This window comes from Armigeres subalbatus, chromosome 3 (assembly GCF_024139115.2).
Source record: "Armigeres subalbatus isolate Guangzhou_Male chromosome 3, GZ_Asu_2, whole genome shotgun sequence".
Lineage (NCBI taxonomy): Eukaryota > Metazoa > Arthropoda > Insecta > Diptera > Culicidae > Armigeres > Armigeres subalbatus.
In genome coordinates, this window is record NC_085141.1 from 3275033 (window position 1) to 3298126 (window position 23094).

At 40.3% G+C, this 23094-nt stretch overlaps 1 protein-coding gene across 1 annotated transcript in view; it reads left to right on the top strand.

The window, feature by feature from the left end:
* The window catches only part of LOC134227819 (homeobox protein unc-42), a 126614-nt gene that overhangs the window by 45004 nt on the left and 58516 nt on the right, over positions 1–23094 (top strand). Inside the window, exons 3-4 of the mRNA XM_062709497.1 lie at positions 8622–8800; positions 9691–9798. Of these exons, the coding sequence (XP_062565481.1) occupies positions 8622–8800; positions 9691–9798 (287 nt within the window). The remainder of the gene's footprint in view (positions 1–8621; positions 8801–9690; positions 9799–23094) is intronic.

Below are 23094 nucleotides of genomic sequence, written 5' to 3' on the forward strand. Positions count from 1 at the left end.
GATCTCTCGACGAATCCAAAATGGAACAACTTTGCAAAAATGTTGTATGAATTTTTTTTTACATGACCGTGTAAAAAAAATCGATGTAAAAACAGAATCGGGTGTACGAGAAAGGCAAAAAAGCAATACAATTTTACTCAGTCACTATTAATAGATAAAACTTAGAGTGATGGCTGAGTTGAATCATCCATTAGAATCATCGTAGGTTCTCTTTTGTTCTCCTTTACTTTTTGTCTAGTACGATAATAATAATAGTTTCAACCTCAGAGAGTACAGTACAAATAAAAATGGTAATGCCCACCTAAACGGATCAGGTCCTATACCGACGAAAAAAGTGTTGATCAAACAACGAAAGCACCAACCTCAGCTAAATGGAAAAGTGCGTTCATCCATATCCCATGTTGGTAGGGAAGGCACATTACCTCGTAAACACTCTCGGCTGCACAACATGCTCCATTAAAGGAGCAAAACAATGCAAGGCTTTTATCCCGAAAATGACACCACCCAATCCACTCTGGCTGTGCACTTCTGATCCTTGACGTTAACCGGGCTCTGAGTGCTCTCATCTCCTTCCTTCCACGCCACAGCACACGCCGCAGTCTTAACAGAGAAAACAGTAATAAAGAGCTAAAAAGCTTTTGATAACAACTTTATGAATTGACAAACAAACTTTATATGCAGCTTTTATCTATTTTTTATGCGAACCAGATGACATTTTTTTTCCTTCGTTGTCATCATCCGTTTCCATTGGAAAATTGAAATGCAGAGAATAAAAAATATCCACGAGTAATGGCGGACAAGCATCAATTACTCATTCCTCTGAGGCTCTGACAAGCGTTGAATCGCAGTAGGCAGCCAATTGATCCTGGTCATGGTTTTAGCTTCTAGGGCGACGGACGGGTTGCTACGACCGTTCATTTGGCTGCCTACCGCATCATGGTCATCTGATGTTGTTGACAGAAATGCCTATCGCGACGTCACTCACGCATAATCACGTCCGATCGATTGCTCTAATAAATGATAAACACCAACCGACCGCTTCGCCGTTATTTGCTGGGCGCCGAGCAGCACACCGAATTTAGGTTTAGCCTATTACTATGTAATTACCGACGCTGATAATCGTCAATTTAATTACAATTAATTTATTAATTAGTATTATTTAAATGGATACCGCCAATTGATTGCGCGATTATGACCCGGATCAAAACGCGTCTAATATGCCATTCATTGGAGGCTGGCCCCACAACACCCCAAGCCGCACCCCACCTTGATTTTCCAGGTAAAGGTAGAGCGTTGTGGCGACCAGGCCTGGTGCGGGACTGATATGGATTTCCATGTTCACGTTTATGAGAATTTATGTGTGTATGTGAGTGAGTAATAAAGAGCGATTGATACAGTTTAGAAATAGTGATTAAGCTCCAAACGGTGTAATCAATTTGACTTAAATTATTACTTCAACTGAAATTCACCATACAGTCAACCTCCATGAGTCGATGTTCTATGATTCGATATCGACTCATGGAAGCAAATAATTCCATATTTAAAAATATTTTGTGGGTTACTATGATGGTCTCTTCAAACAGTTCTCCAAGGATATTATATTCCACATCTCGATTTTTCCATAAGTCGATGGTCCCTTCAGTATCGACTCATGAAGGTTTGACTGTATATGAAAATTAGTATGAACTTTTTCATGAATACACTGAAGTTTTTTTTACGCGTTTTTTTTTGCGCTGTTTTTTTACGCGGTACCGACGTAAAAAAACCGCATTATTTAAAAAAAACGACGTAAAAAAAACGCGATATTTAAAAAAACGACGTAAAAAAACCAATAGGTTAGACTTAGAAAATTTTATATGTTGGTGCTTACTGGGAATTAAAACATTTTTTTGCAATTTCTGATCATAATATCTGGTTTACAGTTCGTCTTTGAGTGATATAACGGCCTACTTTTCCATACCAACGAAATAAATGCTTTAATGAACATTATGCAACTCAAATGGGTTGCATAATATTCATTATAACACTCATTTGGGTGCTATAATGAAAAACCAACACCAGAATAGTCGTTACGTGACTACATTTTGCTGTGTAAGTGCTCAAATAGTGTATTCTATGCGCCCCGTAATAAATTAAATAGTTTGGCGGTCATGACATCCAAAATTTCCAAAGGCAAGTACATCTATCACTTCACGGCTCATTGAACTTTGCAATGTGGCACGGTAACATGGAATCTGATTCTTCTCCGCAGCAACATAATTTATTGGCAAGAATGATCATGTGGAGAAAATTAGACTACAATTTTGGAACAGATTTATCAAATTAAAGTCCATTTTTCGTCATTGCAAAAAATAGCGTGTGCAACTCGTTGCAAAACTTGATTTTTTCAGCACTCGTAGTATTTATCCAACTCGTGCTGAAAAAATCATCTTTTTGCAACTTGTTGCACAAACTACTATTTTATGCCGGTGCCTACTGGGGACTTAGAAAATTTTAAATTGGGACTTATAATGGCCCCGTCCCCGTCTTCCTATTTGTTCGCTAGGTGTTGTTTGTAGGTCATAGTACACTTGATTCTGTTTTTACACGATTTACATTTTCTCAATTCTGCACCCATCCCAAATGTTTAACGCATATTAATTACCATGTGATTTTACTTTGAATTATTTAGGATTTTTTGAAACATGTCGCACAGATTTGTGTGCCAAATTGAAGTCACATGATCAAAAATACGAGCGATAAAAAATCGTGTAAAAACAGAATCCTGTGTACGCTAGTATGGATCGTGATATGGTACATGGTTTTTGTGATATGAAACCAGGAATGTGTTCCGATCTATGCTCAAACTCATCCAAGCATCTCCTGAAATAAGGCCTTGAGATCTATGAAATAAGGCCTAATAAGGATCTATAAAGATCTATCCTCTTGTTTCAAATATGGTACATGCTCTGTGTGACTTATAGAATAGATTGTGTTCAAAGCCCAAGTTATTAGTCATCCAAAAAGTTATTGGTCATCCAAAAATAGTCCAGGCTTGTACCACCTACGAATTTATCCGAATTGCTCAATACTAATGCTAATAATAAAGCTAATACTACACCACTAAGAGCATGTACCATATTTGAAACAGGCGGACAGATCTTTGGTTTCGCGTGTAGATCTAAAGGCCTTGCTTCGGATTTTTTTTGGAAGACCAAGAACATAGGCTTTGAATACAATCGTTTCTATGAGTCACTCAGAGCATGTACCATGTTTGAAACAGGCTGATAGATCTTTGGTTACGCGTATAGATCCAAAGGCCTTACTTCGGAAATTTTTGGATGACCATGAACTTATGCTTTGAACACAATCTATTCTATGAGTTACGTAGAGCATGTAACATATTTGAAACAGGCTGATAAATCTTAGGTTTCGCGTATAGTTCCAAAGGCCTTACTTCGGAAATTTTTGGATGACCAAGAACTTGTGCTTTGAACACAATCTATTCTATGAGTCACGTAGAGCATGTACCATATTTGAAACAGGCTGATAGATCTTTGGTTACGCGTATAGATCCAAAGGCCTTACTTCGGAATTTTTTTGGATGACCATGAACTTATGCTTTGAACACAATCGATTCTATGAGTCACTCAGAGCATGTACCATATTTGAAACAGGTGGACAGATCTTTGGTTACGCGTGTAGATCTAAAGGCCTTACTTCGGGATTTTTTTTGGATGACCAATAACTTAGGTTTTGAACACAATCTATTCTATGAGTCACACAGACCATGTACCATATTTGAAACAAGAGGACAGATCTTTATAGATCTCATGGCCTTATTTCAGGAGATTCTTGGATGAGTTTGAGCATAGATCGGAACACATTCCTGGTTTCATATCACAAAAACCATGTACCATATCACGATCCATACTAGCGTACTATGACCTACAAACAACACCTAGCGAACAAATAGGAAGAAGCCCCGTCCATTATAAGTCTCAATTTCTAAATCCCCAGTAGGCACCGACATAAAAACTGTTCCAAGTCCCCATGAGGCACCAACATGTAAAATTAAGTCCCCCAATAGGTTTATTTTTCGTTTTTTTTTAAATAACGCGTTTTTTTACGCGGTACATGGAGCGACGTAAAAAAAAACCTTAGTGTAATCCATAATTTTCACCCGCTAGCGTGTACTTTGTCTTCGATGCATTCACCATCAGTCCAACTTTTGTTGTTTCTCGTTTCATGCGGGTCTACAAATCACTTTTTCAATTGTTCGACCATGTCATCCATATCATCTGCAAAGCAAACAAATTGACTGGAACTGTTGAAAATGTACACCGACTGAAACTTTCAACTCATCGCATGATACCTTTTTGCACAGCTTTGATCATCAAGCACGAGAGTCTATCACCTGGTCGAGGTCCATGACGAAATTTGAACAAACTGAAATATTCGCTCGAAGTCTTCACACTTTTTGCACACCATCAATTGTTGCTTTTTCAGCTTGTAAGCTTCCCGGGAAAGCTGTTCTCGTTTATGGTTTTTTATATTTCTACGCGATCTATACTGTCGTAAGAGATCGTGAAATCGATAAATAAATAGTGCGTCGGGACCTATGCAGTATTCGCAGCTATTTTGAAGGATTCGCCGTATGCTTTTAATATTTTCACTGCGCACATCTAATGTTTTCGTACAATAATTTCGCAACGTATAACCGTTTTTTGTTGGCGAATATTCTGTTCATTACACCTTGCTCATTTTAAAGATTAGAACTAAAACACCAGCGCCAATAGCTAGCCTTTTTTCCAGGCTGTACGCCACAGGTAATTAAACTCGATTCTGTTCTTTTTGCGCTGCGAAAAAGGCTTACGGAATGCTGACCGCACCGACGGCATAAGACTCTCACGCATCAGCAAGAAACAGTTTGCCGATGAAGAAAAAAAGGTAAAAAATGTTGCGTACATTTTTTAAGCAAACTTTTTCGATTTGTTCGGCGCATGAAATTTGACTGGATCAAATGTAAACAATCGCATAATCAAAATGTTTTACTGTACATTTCCCAACACTGCTCTGGATCGTAAGTTTGTGATCTGTACTCCCTGAATTTATCAAGAACTATAGTCGACCCGGCAGACGTTGTGCTGCATAGTAGGCGAAGATGCGCGTTGTGAATTGCCCATGGGAAATTTCCATACGAATCCTATTTTAGTTTTTTACGATTTACTCAACCTTACTCTTGATTTTCGAATCAGGAAATATCACATAAACCCATCGGAAACGATAACGAAGGAATGAAGAAAATCCATCCAGCCGTTTTCGAGTTATGCGGATACGAACACAGACCATTTCATTTTTATTATATAGAGAAAGATAGATAAGAAGATCATCCACAGGATAAACATCTGATCCGTTGTTGATCGACCTTCATGAATCCAGTTTTCCGCGAGCAGCAATGGCCGCCAGTTTGCTTGCGGGCTAGTCTCTTATTTGAAGTTTGTGGAGGTCAACTGCACCTGCACAGAACAGATAAATTAGCTGGGGTGGAGGGTACATCAGTCTCCATGAGCCCCAAAAGGGCAAGAATCTCGCAAAGAGAATGCAAGCAGGCCAGACTTTATGTCTTGGAGAAATTTAACTGAAATTTTGCTGGATTACTACCATCAGAAAATACGTTGACCATCAATAGGTTTTGATCGGAATATATCATTAGAATTCTTTTCAGAAACGCAAACAGTTTCTGTTCAGAGCCTTCAAACGGATGCTGTTCAGAATCTCAAACAGAATCCTAAATGGGCTCTATTCGAAATTTCAAACGATTTCCGAAAGGATTCTGTTGCGAATCTCGACCGTAATTATGTTCCGAATCAAAAACGGATTCTGTTTAAAATTCTAAACAAATTCTCTTCAGAGTCCCGAATGGATTCATTACAGCATCTTGAATGGCTGTGTTTAGAATCCCAAACGAATTCTGTTCAGAATTCCAGACAAATTCTTTGTAGAATCTCGAACGAATTTTGCTCAGAATCTCGAGCGGATTCTGCTCAGAATCCCAATAGAGTTTACTCAGAAACCCTTCGTTATTTGCTACAAGTTATAGTACACAAAAAACCTCGAGCATGAAAACACAAGACATAAGATTGAATTTACAGATCATTTCGGAGGAACCACTAAGATTATTTTTTGTCAACTTTGTCGAAAAAATGCTACAGCGAAAAAATAAAGACTAAAAGTCAATTACTGTGATAAAATCTGTAGAATAAAATGTTCTTATAAATGATATACTTATATAAGTGCACATTTTATTTGAAAAAGATTCACAGGAAAAGAATATATTGTTCAAATATATAATATGCAATATTAACTGAAAAAAAAATGTTGCACATATATTGCTTTGCGACCCGCTTCAACAGCTCAAAACTGATGTGCGGCCCATGTACACTTAGTGTACGAGAAAGACAAAAATATAATGTTTTGTATCGGTACTGTACTGTCTATGATTGCATATTAGTCCTATATGGTCGGGGTTCTGCCAAATCGCACTGAGCACCAATGAAAAATTTCCAATTTTTCTGACAAAGTTATCGTGTAACATATTCAATTGATCATAAATCGCATCGGTCGTCGTTCAACGCCATAACTGAGTATATCCTACAACTAATGCACGCATGAATTGACATAAAATATTTTTTTTCGACTTTTCAAGAACAAGCATTTCTATTTAACAGTTGCACTCGATAATAAGTATTATGATAAATATGGCCGTTACAGATTCTTGCTCGAAACCGACGAAAATTCATACGGTACCGACTGATATGCGATCATAGGTAGTGTATTTAGTTAATACAAAACTGTAAGATTTCAATACAATGACATACACATTTTGCAAAGTTTTTCTACAAACTGTATTAATTTGCCATCCACTGATTGGGAATGTATGTTTAATCCAGAAACGAATATGTCGGGACTGACTTGCGATTTGGGCGTAACTTATTTTGAACTTATTATGATACCAGCAGAGAAATTCGGAGACGTATAGTGGCTGGAAATCGTACATACTTTGGACTCCGCAAGACGCTCCGATCGAATAGAGTTCGCCGCCGTACCAAACTGACAATCTACAAAACGCTCATCAGACCGGTAGTCCTCTACGGACACGAGACCCGGACGATGCTCGTGAAGGACCAACGCGCACTCGGAGTTTTCGAAAGGAAAGTGCTGCGTACCATCTATGGTGGGGTGCAGATGGTGGACGGTACGTGGAGGAGGCGAATGAACCACGAGTTGCATCAGCTGTTGGGAGAACCATCCATCGTTCACACCGCGAAAATCGGACGACTGCGGTGGGCCGGGCACGTAGCCAGAATGTCGGACAATAACCCGGTGAAAATGGTTCTCGACAACGATCCGACGGGTACAAGAAGGCGAGGTGCGCAGCGGGCAAGGTGGATCGATCAGGTGGAAGATGACTTGCGGACCCTCCGTAGACTGCATGGTTGGCGACGTGTAGCCATGGACCGAGCCGAATGGAGAAGACTCTTATATACCGCACAGGCCACTTCGGCCTTAGTCTGAATAAATAATAATTATTATTTTGAAAACAAACATTGCTTCATGGATTCCGGAGAATGAAAGCGTTTTTATCCCAAACTAATTTCCTTATCTGGTAAAGCTTAATCTGTCGGATCTATACCATGGTTTCCTCATGAAATGCTTGTTTTGGCAGGAATTCGCCTTCCAAAATTTGTTTACAAAATAAGTTACGCCCAAATTTGTGATAGAAGGGTCGACTATTCGAGGTGATGTCTGTCTTTGTGTGTATGAGCCAAAAAAACTGCCTATCCTTAACAGATTTGCTGCCAACAAATTGCATTCAACAATGAATTATGTCCCAGGACTGGTAAAATCGGATAATGGATTCTAAAGCTATGGCTAAGAAAAATGTTTCCAGAGTAAAGAGCAGAGGCGATATGCGCGCTTTCACATTTGTATTGTACATATTTTGTTTCAACTTTAGAATTTTATAAAGCATATATGGATATGTGTTGACTCGAACTATTCATTTTTTTTTCTTTTTTATGCTAAAAAAGTATTTAATTGAAAAATTTGCCCAATTCGTCCATCATATTTATTGAATCATTACATGGGTTTAATATTTTTAATGTTTACGATGTGTGGCATCAATCAAAAATGTATCTAAATGACATCAAAGCATTGTACACAGTCATAAATATCAGATGATTCAACCGAAACTTCAACCAGCTCTATGAGTTTATTATTTATGGTCCATATGGTACACCCATCATTAGACGACATGCTACAGTTTCGTCACCCCTCTATAGACTGGGTCATCAAATTACAAATTCTGCCTATTTAATGTATGTCATCCATCCATCCCCTCGACGATTGCGACGACCCGCTGGGACAACAAATTGAAAATGCACTTGACTCGTACTGCCGCCACGCTGCCTATCCCTCGGCCTTCTCATCGGGTCCCGCTTCCGATGAAAGATATCCTTACCCAGTCATTTCCTCAACTTTTACATTTGGATTTAAAGTTTCCTGCTTCATCACCGGCGACATGTGCTAATGTCAAATTTTCTTCTTCTTCTCGTTTCATCGCTCCCGTCCCAAACCAGCGGAAGGTGCTTTTAAAAAACTAAAACCCGAACCAAACAGTGGACTTTCGTCGGTGTCCGGTAGCATCTCGTCACCCGGAAGTGGTATCTCGTCCCTGCCTCAGCACGCCGGCCACACACCTACGACGGCATCTTGTCCGACACCGGCCCGGAGGCGGCATCGGACGACATTTACTCAGGTATGTTTGGGCCATTCATGTGTTTCAGCAGTAGATGTAGTAAAGTAGGGAACCTGGGATGGAGGTTTCACTATTAGTGTGTCACAGTGTTCAAAACGATCCTTCTGTAATGCAGAATCTGTATGACACTACGCATCCATTGGGGAATGATCTGCAAATGATAGGATAGTCCAATCTTTAATATTCATTCTTATTAGATTCTGCGATCCATTACTGCGGTGCTAAGCATAGTTGTCACATTTTGATTTTCCACGATGCCACTCTCACGTTGCTTATTTCTCCATATCATGGCTAAACTTGCTAGCGATCGTTTCTAGTTATTACATCAACCGATGAAAACTTCCGATTGCCGCCAGTGCATGGAGAAAGGCATCGCATAAAAAAATGGTTCAACTATGTTTGGGGCGGTATAAATATCGTAAATAAAGTTCAATCAATCCGAAATCGTATCGAATGCTTCTCAACTCAATACGTGCATGAAACACCTATACATAAATCGTCGCGTCCCTTTCACGTACAAAGTACGGGTCATTCCTAAAGGCAAGGTCGACCATATTGATCTTAATTTTTCCAGGACATATTTTTGCTGAAAAAAAAAACAAATTCTTGCATTGCAATTCGTTCCATACATAATTATTAAAAATTTGATGTGAGTTATCAACATCACGCGTTTGGAAAACATATTTTATTTATTCACAAAAAGAACTTGCTATGCTAGTTCTTCTACATGATAGTATGTAAGTGAATAAGATATCAGATCCGATCTTCTATTTTGCTTAAAACATTGCGTGAAACGTGAATTCATGAAACTTCTTATACTTAAAACAGTAAATTATTATCAAAATTAATCAAACGGTTTCATTATTGTCACATTCTCTATCTAATTACAGGAACAGTTAGCAGAACTAGAAGCGGCCTTTGCAAAATCCCACTACCCCGATATCTACTGTAGAGAGGAACTAGCGCGAACAACTAAACTAAACGAAGCAAGGATACAGGTTAGTGAACAGAACAGCCTGCTGTGTTTTTCCTATTCATACATATCACGTAGAACGTCACTCTATAGCTGGCGCAACATTTCTACCGTTTGTCATCGTCATCGTATATAGTAGGCAACGTCGAACTGCCAGAAGCGGTGAGAAACGCGCCTACTACGACGGCTGAGTGAGATGCGAAAAAATACCATCATCCTGGCTGGCGAATCGTGTGCGGTTGGCTGAGCTTAATTTGGTATGCTAATTGACACAGCGCGCGACAATTGAAATTTCCATCGAAAGAACGCGCCTCCTCATGACACGGCCGTTATGTTGGTACGTCTGCTCACACAACAACAACAGCTACCACCACAACAAAAAAAAATCGTCCGACACAGCACGGGACCAGCGCGACATCTATTATGCTAATTTTCTCCATCTCACCTGATTAATATTCACGATTGATATTCATGACGTTCTAGAATTTTGTTAAACAACGCTTAAGTCATCGTCGTCAGCGTCACCGCAATTCGTCAAGTTGAACAGTTTCGACTTGGAAAACTTCGTGAGAGCATCATCCTCTTTAACGCATATCGGGGTATACCCTGAGGCAATTTTCATGTCTCAATTAGCTGTGAGAGGCGTACAATTCGAGATCCAAGTCCTATACTTCAGATTAGAATATCAATTAGCTCCCTCTGGAAATACTTCGAGTGCGATAAGAAGAATCAATGCCAAGCAAAAAATGTTGACAGTTGTCAGTTTGCTTTCCCGTGGCACCCTTCCCGAGTGCTGCAGGATTGTTCCTCTATCAGCCACATGAAGATATCCTATTCGCGATAAAATTACACACCACACGTCACCGTCGCAGTCGTCACGTCCGCTCTCGATGGGCTCTGCCCTCAAGGAAAAGAAACAGAACCACCCATCATCATGATCCGCTTGATACGATCAAATGATGCTAATCCGGGATGGAGATTGACCATCGCGCAACAGCGAGCGGTACCCTTTTCGGACGCATTTTACGCAATCACCCCTCGCGGGCAGGGCAGGCGGCCTTATGCGGTGCGCACTCAATTGGATAATCCTCAAGGGTCTCTTTTGAACGGAATTTAGCGACGACGGTGCTGGTGGCGGTAACATTTAGTGCATCAGGTGTGAACAATGCAATCAATAGTTCATTGCGATTGTGTGTTCACCGCAGGACGCAGTTGACTTTGATGTTGAGCTAATGGAATTAGGGTCCATTGATTGTCTTCTTTCTGGCTTCCGCTGGCGGTATGGCGATCGCCGTGTGCCTCGGTTGCGAGTGCGACGCGTGCCGATGTGTGTTATTGTTTGTTTTGATTGAGTGAGATTCTCACAGATAGAATAGTTTGTTATAGATATAATCCGAACAACCATTGATTGTAGGTACCATGAACTATTCTTCATTCATCTACACAAAACAGTTTTTATAAGTTTTTAATTCAAAACTTTATTGAGTGAAGATCCGATTTAAAAATGAAAAACTATTTTTTAAGTGAAAAATTAATTTGAAATCAAAAAGCACAATCCTCCAGGAAATTTAGAGCGTCTTTAACTGGAACGCTTGGGAACTATGTCGCTACGTCGAATGACACCACTATATGCTCTCTTCGAAGCTTCCTGATTCCAACAGCTTCTAAGCGAACTACTGGGTATTCATGACTGACCTGCTGGAGAATGGTTTCACTAACCATTTGGCCAGATAGGTAGTAGGCTCCCCTACCCAAAACCTGGCCAAATGGTTAGTGAAGGAGTTCCAAAGTATGCCGAAACCATTCTCCAGCTGGTCAGTCATGAATACCCAGTAGTTTGCCCAGAAGCTGGTAGCTACTGGCTCTTCAAGTTTATACCTAATCATTAGGCTTAGCAAACGAGTAGAAGTAAGCACCGTAGTAGAATAAGTTAATGTACGGGGCCGCACACTAATTACGTAAGCATTTTTTCTGTGTTTTTCAACCCCCCATCCCCCCTGTAAGATTTTTCCCATACAAATTATGTTTTATTTATATTGAACGTAAGAAAATGACAGACCCCCCCCCTTAGGTGCTTACGTAATAAGTGTACGACCCCTACCTAGATATGTAGTACTTACGCCTAGTATAAATAGTATCAGCTGCGATCATTCTTCAAGTCGAGTCAAGCACGAGACACTAGAGACAGCCTTACTGTTAAGGTCGAAATACGTATCTGTCAAACGTACAATAAAATAGTGGAATTAGCTCGTCTTTTGGCAAGTAAGTACAATCAACTAAAACCTTTAAATAATTGTCTTAGTCAGCGTTATATTTTTCTCGCCTTACATCCAATCTCGAATATTGTTAGCTCAGTACATAAATTATGAGTAAATCTTGCATCCTAGGTGTTTGAAAAGACTTTTGTTTAAATTTTTTATCTACTAAAATATTGCCTTAAGATACACATTTTTATACACAATTTATGTTGTAAAAATAGGTTGATTTTTCTCGAAATTGAGCGTACAAATTCGGCGGAGAATTTTGGTTTTATATTTACTGAAGTGCATGGTATGCATAAGTTAAAGGTTGAGGTTGAAATTGGGATCCATTCCACATTTTATTTCGAAATTTAGTGGGCTCAATTTCGAGAAAAATCAACATATTTTTACAACATAATTATAGAAAAATGTGTATCTTAAGGTAATCTTTTAGTAGATAAAAAAATAAAAAATAAAACAGAATAAACCACCTAGCGGTGATGGTGCCTTTCTCGTGTATTATAAAACAAGAAAACACATAAGAATTCCGTCTAAGACGAATAAGTACTCTCCATTTAATTCCACCAATTATTTTCGATATCTTTGCAGATACGTACAGGGGTTAGGCAAAATGATTGAGATAGGCAAAATTTGGCCCAAATTCAAATCCTTATAACTTTTTTAAAAATGGATGAAATTGGACAAAACCGGAAGCATTCGACGGCAAATTTAGTCAAGATTTAGGAACATGTACGGTCATGAATACTGGCCACCGGACACCGGAGATGTTCCGGATTTTCGGAGGCCATGTCAAAAACACATTTTTTCTGCCGCTCGTATTTTTGTGTGGTTTGAAGTTACATCGATAAACATTATTTTCCTAGAAACTAGATCTTATTGAAAATTGAATGCAGGCTGTTGCGCTAAGATCCGTTGAAAAACATCCGAGATATGGCCATTTCAGTAAACCTGGTTCCGGATACTATGGTCAATTATGTGTATCCTTCCAATCACGTATATATTATCCGGTACCATATCAATATTGGTATCAAACTTCAAGATTTTTCATGAAGATGCTTCAGGAAGCATATGCAGGACGACCAGTTGCCCTGACCACTCTGTAGTAGGTTCCAGGTGCCCCGGGGGAAGTGGCCAATTTGAAAAACGTCCAGAACCCTATCAATATGGGTATCAAACTTCAAGATTTTTCATGGAGATGCTTCAGGAAGCATATGCAGGACGACCAGTTGCCCTGACCACTCTGTAGTAGGTTCCAGGTGCCCCGGAGGAATTGGTCAATTTGAAAAACGTTCAGAACCCTATCAATATGGGTATCAAACTTCAAGATTTTTCATGAAGATTCTTCAGGAAGCATATTCAAGATGGTCAGTTTCTCTGACCACTCTGTAGTAGGTTCCAGGTGCCCCGGGGGAAGTGGCCAATTTGAAAAACGTTCAGAACCCTATCAATATGGGTATCAAACTTCAAGATTTTTCATGGAGATGCTTCAGGAAGCATATGCAGGACGACCAGTTGCCCTGACCACTCTGTAGTAGGTTCCAGGTGCCCCGGGGGAATTGGTCAATTTGAAAAACGTTCAGAACCCTATCAATATGGGTATCAAACTTCAAGATTTTTCATGAAGATTCTTCAGGAAGCATATTCAAGATGGTCAGTTGCTCTGACCACTCTGTAGTAGGTTCCAGGTGCCCCGGGGGAAGTGGCCAATTTGAAAAACGTTCAGAACCCTATCAATATGGGTATCAAACTTCAAGATTTTTCATGGAGATGCTTCAGGAAGCATATGCAGGACGACCAGTTGCCCTGACCACTCTGTACTTAGTAGGTTCCAGGTGCCCCGGGGAATTGGTCAATTTGAAAACGTTCAGAACCCTATCAATATGGGTATCAAACTTCAAGATTTTTCATGAAGATTCTTCAGGAAGCATATTCAGGATGGTCAGTTTCTCTGACCACTCTGTAGTAGGTTCCAGGTGCCCCGGGGGAAGTGGCCAATTTGAAAAACGTTCATAACCCTATCAATATGGGTATCAAACTTCAAGATTTTTCATGGAGATGCTTCAGGAAGCATATGCAGGACGACCAGTTGCCCTGACCACTCTGTAGTAGGTTCCAGGTGTCCCGGGGGAATTGGTCAATTTGAAAAACGTTCAGAACCCTATCAATATGGGTATCAAACTTCAAGATTTTTCATGAAGATTCTTCAGGAAGCATATTCAAGATGGTCAGTTGCTCTGACCACTCTGTAGTAGGTTCCAGGTGCCCCGGGGGAAGTGGCCAGTTTGAAAAACGTTCAGAACCATATCAATATGGGTATCAAACTTCAAGATTTTTCATGGAGATGCTTCAGGAAGCATATTCAGGACGATCAGTTGCCCTGACCACTCTGTAGTAGGTTCCAGGTGCCCCGGGGGAAGTGGCCAATTTGAAAAACGTTTAGAACCCTATCAATAAGGGTATCAAACTTCAAGATTTTTCATGATGATGCTTCAAGAAGCATATTCAGGATGATCAGTTGCCCTGATCATTCTGTAGTAGGTTCAAGGTGCCCCGGGGGAAGTGGGCAATTTGAAAAACGTTCAGAACCCTATCAATATGGGGATCAAACATCAAGATTTTTCATGGAGATGCTTCAGAAAGCATATTTAGGACGATCAGTTTCCCTGGCCACTCTGTAGTAGGCTCCAGGTGCCCCGGGGGAAGTGGCCAATTTTAAAAACGTTCAGATCCCTATCATAATGGGTACCAAACTTCAAGATTTTTCGAGGTGATACCTTTAAATGCATTATAGAACCAGCAGCTGTCATGATCACTCTGTAGTAGGTTCCAGGTGTCCTGGGGAAGTGGCCAATTTGCAAAATGTTCGAAACCATATCAAAATGAGCATCAAAGTTCAAGGTTTTTCATGGAGATGCTTTTGGACTCTCCTGTCGAATAGAGTTCGCCGCAGCACGAAGTTGACCATCTACAAAACTCTCATTAGACTGGTCGGCCTCTATGGCCACGAAAGTTGGATGTTGCTGGCGAAGGACCAACGCGCCCTTGGAGTTTCCGAATGGAAGGTGTTGCGGACCATCTATGGTAGGGTGCAGATGGAAGACAATGGAGGTGGTGGTGGAGGTCAATGAACCGAGAGTTGTAACTGTTAGGAGAACTACCCACACGGTACAATTTTGGCGGCTACGATGGGCCGGGCATGTAGCCAGAATGTCAGACGATAACCCGATTGAGATGATGCTTCGATAATAATCCGACCGGTACAAGAAGAAGAAGCGTGCAGCGGTCACGGTGGATCGACCAAGTGGAACGCGACCTGCGGATCTTTCGCAAAAATGAAAAACAGACGTCATATTCAGGATTTGTCATCATATCAAAAAATACCTTGTCTTCCAAAATAATTTGATAATCGGCAGGCTTCACTTTGCCCTTAAGTGCCATAATAGGACCATGGCCATGTCAAGATATAGCACCCCACACAATTGCTAAGTCATGCTTGCGACCTGCTGCCATTGATGGCAGGCCATCTTACACTTGGTCGATCCACCGTGACCGCTTCGCGCCTCTTCTTCTTGTACCGGTCGGATCATTATCGAGCACCATCTCAATCGGGTTGTCGTCTGACATTCTGGCTACATGCCCGGCCCACCGTAATCGCCAAAACTGTACCATGTGGTAGTTCTCCTAACAGTTACAACTCGTGGTTCATTGACCTCCACCACCACCTCCATTGGCTTCCATCTGCACCCCACCATAAATAGTCCGCAACACCTTCCATTCAGAAACTCCAAGGGCGCGTTGGTCCTTCGCATCTTCATGAAAAATCTTGAAGTTTGATACCCGTATTGATAGGGTTCTGAACGTTTTTCAATTTGACCACTTCCCCCGGGGCACCTGGAACCTACTACAGAGTGGTCAGGGCAACTGATCGTTCTGCATATGCTTCCTGAAGCATCTCCATGAAAAATCTTGAAGTTTGATACCAATATTGATATGGTACCGGATAATATATACGTGATTGGAAGGATACACATAATTGACCATAGTATCCGGAACCAGGTTTACTGAAATGGCCATATCTCGGATGTTTTTAAACGGATCTTAGCGCAACAGCCTGCATTCAATTTTCAATAAGATCTAGTTTCTAGGAAAATAATGTTTATCGATGTAACTTCAAACCACACAAAAATACGAGCGGCAGAAAAAATGTGTTTTTGACATGGCCTCCGAAAATCCGGAACATCTCCGGTGTCCGGTGGCCAGTATTCATGACCGTACATGTTCCTAAATCTTGACTAAATTTGCCGTCGAATGCTTCCGGTTTTGTCCAATTTCATCAATTTTTCAAAAAGTTATAAGAATTTGAATTTGGGCCAAATTTTGCCTATCTCAATCATTTTGCCTAACCCCTGTATTTTAATACTTAATATATTTTTCTGAAAATGGCATCCGAGCGGCATGAGCGAAATACTTTCCTCAATTTGAGGAGAACAATCGCTAGTATTAATAATCGTCTTAGACGGTTGAATACATTCCACTAAAAGAGCTAATATATTTTTCTGACATAAGAATTACAAAAAAAAGCACATAAGAGAGGTCAAAATTGCACATAGATTCAGCTATTTCCATCAATTCACATTTATTTGCGTTCATATGAATGCATTGCAACAGATTTAAAAACAAAATCCGGTTTTGATTTTTTTTTCCAAGAGGGGCTCTTGGGAAGAAACAATGTTTTTAATAACTCCGGAACGCAATGGACAATTAGGCCAATTTTCATAGCGTAAAATAAGGGTTCTCGTCGAATGAAACCTGTTGCAAGCAATTCGGATAAGGTTAAGTACCAAAAAGTGTGTCTCACATTTTTTTGTACACACGCACACATACATACAGACACCTGAATTCGTCGAGCTGAGTCGATTGGTATATAACACTATGAGTCTCCGAGCCTTCTATCATAAATTCGGTTTTGGAGTGATCCTATAGCCTTTACGTATACTTAGTATACGTGAAAGGCAAAAATATTCTTTTCAAACACGTACGATGCAAGATCTACTCATAATGAATGTTCATTCATTTATTTAGTTTACATCTAAACAGATAACACTGAATCAACAATTTGACGCCACAATACACGGTTCGAGGCCGCATCTCTCTATCCTCGAATGCGCCCCACGCTCGCCAAGTCGTTTTGCACCTGGTCTGCCCACCTCGCTCGCTGCGCTCCACGCCGTCTCGTACCTGCCGGATCGGAAGCGAACACCATCTTTGCAGGGTTGCTGTCCGGCATTCTTGCAACATGCCCTGCCCATCGTACCCTTCCGGCTTTAGCTACCTTCTGGATACTGGGTTCGCCGTAGAGCTGGGCGAGCTCGTGGTTCATTCATTGCCGCCACATACCGTCTTCTTGCACACCGCCAAAGATGGTCCTAAGCACCCGTCTCTCGAATACTCCGAGCTTGCATGTCCTCCTCGAGCATTGTCCATGTTTCATCTTGTACATGACACATTTGGTGTGGTGGCGAATCTTTTTCGACCGCAGTTTCTTCTGGAGCCCGTAGTAGGCCTGACTTCCACAGATGATGCGCCGACGAATTCCTCGACCACCTCGAAGGTATCCCCGTCTATCGTAACACTGCTTCCCAGGCGGGCCCTGTCGCGCTCGGTTCCGCCCACAAGCATGTACTTTGTCTTTGACGCATTCACCACCAGTCCAACTTTTGTTGCTTCACGTTTCAGGCGGGAGTACAGTTCTGCCACCTTTGCAAATGTTCGGTCGACAATGTCCATGACTTCCGCGAAACAAATAAATTGACTGGATCTGTTGAAGATCGTACCTCGGCTGTAACAGCCGGCTCTCCGCATGGCACCTTCTAGCGCAATGTTGAACAACAGGCATGAAAGTCCATCACCTTGTCTTAGTCCCCGGCGCGATTCGAACGAACTGGAGTGTTAGCATAGCATAGCATAGCATAGCATAGCATAGCATATGTGATTGTACAAATCGTGGGTGGCTATACAATGCTCAATTCAAGCTCCATCCGGAATAAGGGCGAATGTCGCAAGAGAAGACTCTCCCCGTCGACCCCCTCTCCCTTAAACAAAAGTGACAAGCAGCAGATCTCTCTCTGGTTTATCACTTCAGAACGAAAGAAAACAATGCGAACTTGCATTCTGAGGTGATAAACTGCAAAGAAACTCCCTGCCTGTCACTTTCATTCAAATGAGGGAAGTCGACGAAGAGAACCTCTCCCGCGACACCCGCCCCTTACCAGACAGAGCTTGAATTGAGCAATCTACTGTATATTGTCGCAAATTGGTACTTGGGATTAGTACCTTTTCCTATACAGTAGCAGTTGTATACCTGGCCACGTCCTTACAATCACGGAAGGAAGGGAAGGAATGTTAGTTCAACATCTACTAGTGAAGATGCAGGAAACCCATACTACCTTCATAGATGTCTCGGGAAGGAAAATTTGTGTTAGTGGGAAAGGTAAATAATAGGGAGCTCTATTCGACAATATAGAGCGTTTGTCAATAACAGTATATGCTGTAAAAGTAATAAAATATATTCATCAATTTACTTACGAACCGTCCTAAGGGAAAAACAAAACAAAACACAAAATTTCGGCGAATCGCGCGATCGTTCTGCCGTCCGAAACAAGAGCCAACACGCACTGAACTAATTAACTTTATTACCGGCCGCGCAATGCAAAACACGAAATTTCGGCAAATCGCGCGGTCGTTCTGCCGTCCGAAACAAGAGCCAACACGCACTGAACTAATTAACTTTAATACCGGCCGCGCAATGCAAAACACGAAATTTCGGCAAATCGCGCGATCGTTCTGCCGTCCGAAACAAGAGCCAACACGCACTGAACTCGTGATTCGAACGAACTGGAGTGTTCGCCCAAAATGTTCACACAGTGTTGAATACTATCATTGCTTTGATTAGTCTGGTAAGCTTCCCAGGAAAGCTGTTCTCGTCCATAATTGTCATAGCTCTACGCGGTCTATACTGTCGTATGCCGCCTTGACATCAATGAACAGATGGTGCGTTGGGACCTGTTATTCACGGCATTTTTGAAGGATTTGCCGTACAGTAAAGATCTGGTCCGTTGGCGAATGGCCGTTAACGAAGTCGGCTTGATAACTTTCCACAAACTCATTCACTAATGGTGACAGACGTCGGAAGATGATCTGGGATATCACTTTGTAGGCGGCATTAAGGATGGTTAAGGATGGTGATCGCTCAAAAGTTCTCACACTTCAGTTTGTCGCCTTTCTTGTAGATGGGGCATATAACCCCTCCCTTTCACTCCTCCGGTAGCTGTTCAGTTTCCCAGATTCTGACTATTAGTTTGTGCAGGCAAGTGGCTAGCTTTTCCGGACCCATCTTAATGAGCTCAGCTCCGATACCATCCTTACCAGCTGCTTTATTGGTCTTTAGCTGTTGGATGGCATCCTTAACCTCAAGGCTGGTTGGCTTCCATCGTCCGCTGAACTGACTTTCACTGCCTGTACTCTCAGCGTCATTTAAATGTTCCTCGTAGTGCTGCTTCCACCTTTCGATCACCACACGTTCGTCCGTCAAGATGGGTGAGAAGTGAGACGTCTCACTCCTCATCTCATACTTCTCACTGTGGAAAGTAAGTAGTGCGAAGTGAGACGTCCAACTTCTCACTTTGCACTACTCACTTTTCACAGTTAGAAGTGAGAGATGAAGAGTGAGAAATGAGTTGTGAGACGTCTAACTATTCACGTTGCACTTCTTACTTTAAACAGTAAGAAGTGAGAAATGAGGAGTGAGAAGTCACTCAGTCACTCACTGTGAAAAGTGAGTAGCTAGAAGTCTCACTTCTCACTTCGCACTACTCACTTTTCACAGTGAGAAGCGGGAAATAAGTAGTGAGAAGTGAGACGTCTCACTTCTCACACCTCATTTCTCACTTTTCATATGACCTGTTTGGCCCTATGACCAATTCGGCCAAATGATTTATTTGGCCAAATAACCTGTTCGGCAAAATGATATGTACGGTCAAATAACCTGTTCGGCAAAATGACATGTTTGTTCAAATGACCTATTCAGCCAAATGATCTGTTTGGCCAAATAACCTGTTCGGTCAAATTTCCTGTTAGCCCAAATGTCCTATTCGGTCAAATGACATATTCGACCATATGACCTATTCGATCAAATGACCTATTCGGCCGAATGACCCGTTCGGCCAAATGAGTGGCATCATGCAGAATTATCCAAAAAAAAAAGCAAAAGTCCTAAAAACAACGTTTATAGCGTACCGGATGTTTAAGCATAACTAGTCGAGCCCGCCCGTTCTTGCTCGGGATGTTTTATTCGAGTTTAATAATTTCTTCAGAGCTCGTGAAAATGTTCTATTTTTACATTTGTGCAATTTTCCCGGCAAAATGTTCTGTCTTTAAATATAAAAATTATAATCAGTGACGTAGCCACGGGTGTTGGGGGGTGGTTTCTGAACATAAACCCCTCCCCTCGACAAAATTTTTAAAGGAAAGAATTAGTCGAACAGTCAAATTTTAAAAAAATCGGCAGCGCCGCTGAATGGAACTTATAGTGCATAGATCATTTTTATTCAAGATCAAAAAAATTAAATAGTAAAATTGGAATTGCTCCACCAAATGCAAATCAGAAGACTCCCCCAAACCAATTTTCTGGCTACGCCACTGATATAAACACAGCTGATCCCAAGACACATCGATTTGTGAGGAATTCTTCCAAATCGGTTCATCCGTTCGTGAGTTATATTGCCTCAAAGGAAATGAAAGCTCAAAATAATTATCACTTTAATTCCACTATAAAAAGTCATGTGGAATTTAAAAATCGAAACATTCATCGGCTTTACTTGAATCAAATAAAACTTATTCAAATAACTGATACATCTTAATAAGAAATGTAGTGGAATTCAAAGGAAAACGAAGAAAACAATATCTATACATTTTGTTAAGAAAATTATTTTGAGCTTTTTAGTGGAATGTCTTCACTTGTCATAAGACGAGTTTGTACCTTCCCATTTAATTCCACAACTTGAACTTGACTCGACTCGAGTAAGTAAGTCGAGACAAGTACGAGACACTGAAGACGACCTTACTGTTGAGGTTGAAAAACGTATCTGTCAAGGTACAATCAAGTGGCGGAATTAAATGGGAAGGTACAAACTCGTCTTATGACAAGTGAATATCTATACATTCTTCTAGCTAGTTTTACTCGAAATGAATGTGTGAAAAATGCGTGTGAAAATGGGGTTCTCAGAGCGATATGTATCTTTATCAACAATCCTTAAGGCTCTATAAACCGTAATCAATCCGATAATGACAATGATTTTATTCAAAACCGCACTAATACTAATAAAGTTTTGAATTAAATTCAATATTTTGGGGCTATTTACGGACTTACCCTCTATCATAATATATTCATGGCATTTCCATATTAATTTTTCACTTATCAGAGCCGGCAATTACTGAGGAATTGCTGGAAAAACGCTGAAAACTGCCTTTTTTCTAAGTCGATATTCGTTTGTTCATCGAACGCATACTAACGTTAGAACGTTCGGATCGAACACATACACACTCACTTGATTTTTCACTGGATCTTTTCCCATTGTTTCCTTGATTTTATCACTCCTAAAACATATTCACTAACTGAGTTACACATTTTTCGTCAACCTTGACTACCAATTAATTCACTTCACGCCCAAAAACTGTTGAAAACTGCTTTGCAAAAATCGAAGTGAGAGACAAATTTGACGGCCGTATTGTGAATGCAATAAAATGCGGAAGACTCAAATTCACTAGCGCAATAAGTGAAATGGTGAGTACAAAATCTACGCGATGCAACTTCATTCAATCCGAACAATACAACGTATACGCCAGCCAACACGCAAACAAAGATGTGCATACACAAGAAAATAATCATCTCTTCGCCGTTGCCAGATTTATTTATTGTAATTTATTGCTGTTTGTTGGATTGAACAATAAAACCAAAAATAAATATTTAAACATGTTACGTAAGCTTCTATTACATTCCAAAAAAAATTAAACCGATAAATACCCATATATTTGATACACCATGAACATGTCTTATGATATAAAATAAACAATTCGTCAAGTCTGGCAACATTATGCATCAGCTGACATATTTTTACCACCCCATTTCCACCCACCCCAGTTGTAAACAACATTTTATTTATCGCTGCTGTACTTTTCCGTACCAATTGCATCACTATTACAAACAAGTGATACAGTCATCAATTTTCAAAACATTGTGATGGAGTCTTGAGCCTTAATGAAACATTTTACAAAAGCATTATAAAAACGATTTGCAAATCGAAATGTTTGAGTATAGAATAACTTTGTACTCAATTTTTTTGACACCGCTTCAAGTGGACGGGACATCACTAACAGAGATATTACAGAAACAATTTTATTTAAATTTCACTTAAAATTTAAGTACTTGGTCAAACAAAAATTCACTTAAATTTAATTTGCTTTTCTAGTGAATTGAAAATAATAAGTGCCATTAATGCATCATTTAACTTTCACGGAAAATATTTGCATATGTTTTCAAGTAGCTTCTAAGTGAAAATTCTTTTGAGATAGAGGAAGAGAAGAAAAAGAGGTAGGCTATACCCGATCAGAAATGCCAAACAATATTATAGTAATAGGAGGTATTTATTTCAGAAAATATTGTAACACAATTTGTTATTGGCTTGTTAGGTATTAAAATAACAAAATTTATAGCAAAAATATGGAAGAGGTTGATACCTTTATATTAACATTATAACAAACGTTTATATAATTAATTGGTACAAAAATCTACATCACAATTTCTAAGTTGTGGTTAGCGGATATGGACTTTACAAAAGCAAGGTACATACATCAAAAATACAAAAAAATACTCAATTATCACGAAATTTGGAGGATCTCCGGCCATTGGCGCGATAGTGTTATTTGGTTGAGGTATACTTAACACCTATGTCAAACTTAACGATGTCCGCTTTTTAGTCATATGCTTCCTCGAAGAAATCACC